Here is a 6,504-nt window from a genome sequence, read left to right on the forward strand (position 1 = left end):
GAGGGTGGGGGGAGACTAGGATTGGTCAAAGGAGATTGGGAATGTTCTCTCGGGAGATTTAGACTGAGAGGGAGGTCGGCTCTCGGAAGTAGAGGAGGCTGGACAGAACAGACGGTGCAAGTCGGGGGTTCAGTCGATTTGGGGGGGGGGGGTGGGAGAGAAAGGCAGCAGGTGCTGCGAGGGCGTTTGGAGGGAGAGGCAGCCAGTGAGATTAACGCCAACGTCGCTGCCCGTCCCCAGGGAAGTCATAGTGCCTCCTGCAAGCTCTCCCCAACTTGGCCTTCACAGCTTCCCCCCCCTTTCCTCCTCTTCCAGAGCTCGTCTCACTGTCAGCGCCGAGCCCTCGCCCTGAGATATCAGGCTGGGATGACCAAGTCCACTGCCACGCTACCAGCCCCCTCACCGGCTCAGCTGAGAGAGAGGTCGCGCCGGGCCGAGACGGATCAGGACCTTTCGCAAGAGTGCCAAAGACAGCTGAGGGAGCGGGGGTGTGGGAGGGTCAGTGCTGAGGGAGTGGGCGCTGTGGGAGGGTCAGCGCTGAAGGAGTGGGTGCTATCGGAGGGTCAGTGCTGAGGGAGTGGGTGCTGTGGGAGGGTCAGTGCTGAGGGAGTGGGTGCTATCGGAGGGTCAGTGCTGAGGGAGTGGGTGCTGTGGGAGGGTCAGTGCTGAGGGAGCAGGCACTGTGGGTGGGTCAGTGCTGAGGGAGTGGGTGCTGTCAGAGGGTCAGTGCTGAGGGAGTGGGCGCTGTCGGAGGGTCAGTGCTGAGGGAGTGGGTGCTGTGGGAGGGTCAGCGCCATGGCAGTGAGCACACCATCGGCTTATTGGGACGGTGACCGAGGGGAATGGGGTGGGAAGTGTTCAATTCTTGCTCTCTCCTAAGGAACCTGTCCAAAAACAGGAAGGGTTTAGAGGGAGACGGGCAAAGTTCTGGCAAATGGGACCGGATTCATTCAGGACGTCTTGTTGGCACGGTCAGGGTGAACCGAATAATCTGTGGCCAAGCTGACATCTCTATCAGGGGTCCTTCAGAGTGGATTGTGGGAGGGGTCTTCCCTGCTGCCCTGGGAACATGCGATACAGGTGCAACAGCACCACCAGGTGCCCGGAGGGCAAAATGACAGCGTGACACGTTGACATGGGCCGCTCCCATTGTCAATGGCACATGGTAGGTGGGGAGAAGGTACCAACTCGGGCTTGATCCGTCAGGTTGGGGGCGGAGCGGGAACCACGAGCAGTAGCCTCTGGTCTGGTGGGTCGGCGGCTGCAAAAGAGGGAGTGGACTCACACTGGCCGCCCTGCGATGCCAGGGAACCCGTGTTGCTTCCCAAGGGGCACGGGATATTCTCCGAATATCTCGGCATTGCTTTTGGAAGAACCGGGGAGGGGGAGGATCTGACGTAAACCTATAAATTTCTAACAGGGAAGGAGGCAGGAAAGGTGTGCCCCATGACGGCAGGGAGAGAGATAGGGGGAAGCGCTGAACCTTCAGGGGGACAGCGCGGGGGTCACAGTTTCAACGAGGTGGGGTGGGACTGAGATAGGGGAGAAAGGAGGTCCCATTGATCACACAGCCTTGCCCTTTGATGTGAAGGGCACTGCTTGTCACTGGTCACCCGGGTGTTTTCCTATCTTCCTGGTGGTGGAAACTGAATAAAGACTCGTGCACTTTGTGTCTCTCACTGTCTCACACCTACACATGCACACCACGCACGCTGGGGGAGAAAATAAGCACTACCGCAGTTAGGCGGGGGTGTGGGGGTTAAAATAAACAAAAAAAAACCATAAACAGAGCATTTTGTGAAGGGCACTGCTTGTCACTGGCCACTCAGGCGTTTCGAGAGCTAAAAAAAGGAAAAAAACAAAAAAAGAATAAAAAAAGAGAAAGGTCCTCACCGAGAGAGGGAGGGGGAGAGATTGTGGGATTCTCTGGGATGGGGGGGGGTGGGGGCAAATGTCTTCCCCCAGAGAGCAGAAGAGAGATTGTGGGATTCTCTGGGATGGGGGTGGGGGCAAATGTCTTCCCCCAGAGAGCAGAAGAGAGATTGTGGGATTCTCTAGGATGGGGGGGGGGGGGGAGGGAGGGAGCAAATGTCTTCCCCCAGAGAGCAGAAGAGAGATTGTGGGATTCTTTGGGATGGGGGGGGGGGGGGGGGAGCAAATGTCTTCCCCCAGAGAGCAGAAGAGAGATTGTGGGATTCTCTGGGATGGGGGGGGGGGGAATGTCTTCACCCCAAGAGCAGTGGGGAGATTGTGGGATTCTCTGAGATGGGGGAGGCAAATGTCTTCCCCCAGAGAGTGAGGAGAGGGGAGATTGGGGGATACTCTCCCACAGAGTGAGGTCGTGGGTGGGGTTGCTGGATCATTGAGGAGGGGTCAGATGTAGATCTAAAGGAGGGAGAATGGGGGGAGGGACTGAGCTGGACGGAATCAGACTGAGACGTTGCCCACTCGCCCAAGAGGGCGGAGGAAAAGGGGGAGGGAGAGGACAAAGGCGCAACATCAGCACAACCGAGGGGACCCCAACACGTTAATTATGGAACGGTGGGGGTTACACAATTTGCGTTGCTCCCCCACCCACCCCCTCCCGAGCTAATCTTCACCTGAGGTGCACCGTGTCACAAATGAGGCAGAGCCGAAACATGAGGGACACTCTACTGTGAACAGGAAGGCTGGAGGGAAAATGCCAGGGGCTGACTCATTGACACCGCAACTTGACATGGCCGGGTGGGAAGTAACGCATTACAGAACGTTTCTCGTTTTCTTAAAAAAAAGAGACAGTTTTATCACTGCTGCCCACTTCACACTCATCTGGACCATTCACAAGAATGCCATTTCAAGCAGACACTGTGCAACAGCTGAATGGGTGGAAGGTGAAGAACGCACCAGTTGACGATCACGGTCGACAGTTAACTGCCAAGGTCCGTTGCGGTTTTAAACCGGGAAGGTTGACTCCAATAGGCCAGAGGGCGGTTGGCCACAAGCTGCCCATGGCCCAGCAGTTGACTGTCAATCAGCAGCTGGCGTACTCTCCAATCAGACGTGTGCACCTCAACCAATCAGCACGCACCCCTCCGACTGTCAATGTTAGCGCTCCCTCCACGTTCAAGCACTGCAATTCTTGCCAAGTGTCCTGAACACTGTATCTCTCTGCGCACTGCCATTCTTGCAAAGTGTCCTGAATAGCGTATCTCTCTCTCTCTCTCTCTTCGCGTATTGGGATTCTTACAAAGTGTCCTGAACAGCGTATCTCTCTCCATGTACTGCCATTCTTGCAAAGTGTCCTGAACAGCGTATGTCTCACTCTCTCTTCGTGTATTGTGATTCTTGTAAAGTGTCCTGAACAACGTCTCTCTCTCCGCATACTGTGGTTCTTGCAAAGTGTTCTGAACAGCGTATGTCTCACTTTCTTTTCATGTATTGGGATTCTTGCAAAGTGTCCTGAACAACATATCTCTCTCTCTCTCCGCGTACTGTGATTCTTGCAAAGTGTCCTGAACAGTGTATGCCTCACTCTCTCTTCACGTATTGGAATTCTTGCAAAGTGTCCTGAGCAGCGTGAGACGAAGCCTCCTGACAATGTATGGCTTCCCCCCCCACCGACTGGGAAGGAGTGAGGGGTGGGGAACGGCAGCAGGTGACCTCTTCCTGTGCCCGACGAGCCGAGGTGAGTAGGCCACGGATGTGGCGCAGTGTGCGAATACACAGAGGAGCTTCCGCGACTGACTGGGGGAGGGGGTCCCTGTCGTGAAGAACTTTGGCTCTCGACCGAAGATGGCGCCTGACCTGTCCCCCCGGGCGGGTGCGGAGAGCTGTTACCGGAAACCAGGAACACCTCTGCTGGAGGTTGGGGTGGGTGGAGGGGGAGAGATCGGGAGAAAAACACAGGACTATCCCGAGTGAATAGAGGCCACTCACCGATCTGCTTGCCTGCTTGCCCGCTCTGAAAGACGCAGTCTGTCAGGCGCCCCACTCCCCCCAGGAATGTCATGGAGACCCTGGCACGCGCACATGGCAACCGCTGAGTGCCACCAGGGCCCCTTCACCAATGGCCCAGACCCCACTCAAAGTCTCGTGTCTCTCAGGCCTGACGGGAGTTACAAACACACAGCTGTGTGAGGTGGGGGGGAGGGGGGGGGGGGGAGAGAAAGAAAGAGGGGTGAGGGGGAAGAGAGAAGGGGAGGGGGGGAGGGAGGGGAGGGAGGGAGAGAGAGAGAGAGAGAGAGAGAGAGCGAGAGCGAGAGAGCGAGAGCGAGAGAGCGAGAGAGCGAGAGAGCGAGAGAGCGAGAGAGCGAGAGAGAGAGAGAGAGAGAGAGAGAGAGAGAGAGAGCGAGAGAGCGAGAGAGCGAGAGAGAGAGAGAGAGAGCGAGAGAGAGAGAGCGAGTGAGAGAGAGCGAGTGAGAGAGAGCGAGTGAGAGAGAGCGAGTGAGAGAGAGCGAGAGAGAGAGAGCGAGTGAGAGAGAGCGAGTGAGAGAGAGCGAGTGAGAGAGAGCGAGTGAGAGAGAGCGAGTGAGAGAGAGCGAGTGAGAGAGAGCGAGAGCGCACACTGCCAGGTGTGTCTTCCTCGTCCAACATATTGGTGACGCTCAGGAAGATCTCTCCAGAGGGAGGGAGGGAGGGAGAGGAACAAATAGCGACAGTGAGAGTGTCGGTGAAATGCCTGGATGTGGGCAGAGAGCGATAGTGAGAATGAGGAGGGGGGACTTAGGGAGGTGTGGAGGGTGGGAGAGAGGAAGGGGGGAGAGAGATAGGGAGAGAGAAAGGGAGAGAAAGGGGAGAGAGGGAGAGAAAGGGGAGAGGGAGAGAGAGAGAGAGAGGGAGAGAGAGAGAGAGAGTGTAGGGTTTCTGGGAGGGCCCTTGCTCCCATGGTGGAGGGGAAACTCAGGGAGCCCGGTCAGCCCTCCGCTGCAGTAGCTGCTGCCGCTGCCACCTGGCCCAGGTTCTCCCGCAGGTAGACGGACTGGATCTCCTTCGTCTTCAGGCAGAAGTCGCAGGCCCAGACGGCGGAGGTCTCGCGGGTCAGCAGGCCGTAGGCCGTCTCCGTCATCCCCGTGCACTCGCGGTGGAACCACTTCTGGCAGGAGGCCTCGCACAAGATGGCGTCCTGGTCGTCGTGCACCTCGCCCAGGCAGAAGCCGCACGGGTAGACCGGCTCGGAGGACGACGCCGGGCCCCGAGAGCCTGAGGCCTTGAAGCAGCGGGTGGCCCCGGGCTCGCCGCCCGGCCCAGGGGGGGCACTCCGCTCGAAGGCTGAGGGCTGGGCCCCGTTGACGGTCGCCGGGGGCGAGGAGGTGGTGGCGGCGGACGCGGAGGTGGACGAAGCCGGGCCCCTCTCCCCGCCTTGATCGTAGGCCCGGCCGAAGCCTTTAGGCCCGTCCTCGGGTGGGGGTTGCTGCTGAGGAGGAGGAGGAGGAGGAGGAGGGGGGAAGCTCCTGTCAGCGAAGGGGGAAGAGGAGGCGGCTTGGCCAGGGGCCTTGGCGAATCCAGAGCGGGAGCCCCCGGGGAAGTGGATGAAGCCACGCGGCCCGGGGGCGCCGGGAGGGTGAGGAGGAGGAGGCCCCGGCCCTGCCGCGGCGAAGCCAGCAGCCGCCTGGGGGGGCGGGGGGCTGAAGGTGGGGCCGACCCCAGGATTGAAGGCCTGGCCCCCGAAACTCCCGCTGAAGGCCTGAGGGCCGGGCTGGGCTAGGCCGAAGCCTGCGCCCGGGAGTTGCTGCGGCTGCTGCTGCCCTCCGCCGGGGCTGGCGAAGTGGTGGTGGTGGTGGTGATGGTGGTGGTGGTGGTGAGGCGGGGGCGGAGGGGGAGGGGGAGGAGGAGGAGGAGGGGCGGGGGCAGGAGCAGCCGCAGCCGGGGTTGGGGGCTGGGGGGCGGCAGCGGGAGGGGGGGGGGACGGCCGCCGGCCCTGGGCGCCGGGCGGCTTGCGGGAGGGGCCCACTGAAGGCCGGGTGCAGGTGGTGCGGGGGAGGAGGGGGCCCGCCCCGGTAGGCCCCGTAGGGGGTGGGGCCCCCGAAGAAGGGGGCCGGGCCGGGGGGGCCGGCCGGGGGCTGGGAGGGGGGAGCAGGGGGTCCCGGGGCGGGCTGGGAACCCCCCACCTTTGGGGGGCTGAAGTCGTCATCGAAGGGGTTCGAGGCCACCAGGTGGTCAACCATAGGTGTGGGTGGGGGGGCAAACTCCGAGAGGTGGGAGAACGGCGCCGTCTGCTGGGGGAGGGGGACGGGGGCAGGGGACGGGGGAGGGGGGGGGAGGGAGAGACAGAGAGGGAGGGACAGGGAGGGAGGGAGAGAGAGGGACAGGGAGGGAGGGAGAGAGAGGGACAGGGAGGGAGGGAGAGAGAGGGACAGGGAGGGAGGGAGAGAGAGAGAGACAGGGAGGGAGGGAGAGAGAGGGACAGGGAGGGAGGGAGAGAGAGGGACAGGGAGGGAGGGAGAGAGAGGGACAGGGAGGGAGGGAGAGAGAGGGACAGGGAGGGAGGGAGAGAGAGGGACAGGGAGGGAGGGAGAGAGAGAGAGA

At 60.9% G+C, this 6,504-nt stretch overlaps 1 protein-coding gene across 1 annotated transcript in view; it reads right to left on the minus strand.

Moving 5' to 3' along the window:
• Positions 1-137: 137 nt before the first annotated feature.
• Positions 138-6,504, minus strand: part of LOC132805544 (pygopus homolog 2-like) — an 8,795-nt gene continuing 2,428 nt past the window's right edge. The window contains 2 exon segments of the mRNA XM_060820655.1: positions 138-6,011; positions 6,013-6,194. Of these exon segments, the coding sequence (XP_060676638.1) occupies positions 4,892-6,011; positions 6,013-6,194 (1,302 nt within the window). The 3' untranslated portion in view covers positions 138-4,891.

Source organism: Hemiscyllium ocellatum, chromosome 50 (genome assembly GCF_020745735.1).
Source record: "Hemiscyllium ocellatum isolate sHemOce1 chromosome 50, sHemOce1.pat.X.cur, whole genome shotgun sequence".
In the NCBI taxonomy this organism is placed as follows: domain Eukaryota; kingdom Metazoa; phylum Chordata; class Chondrichthyes; order Orectolobiformes; family Hemiscylliidae; genus Hemiscyllium; species Hemiscyllium ocellatum.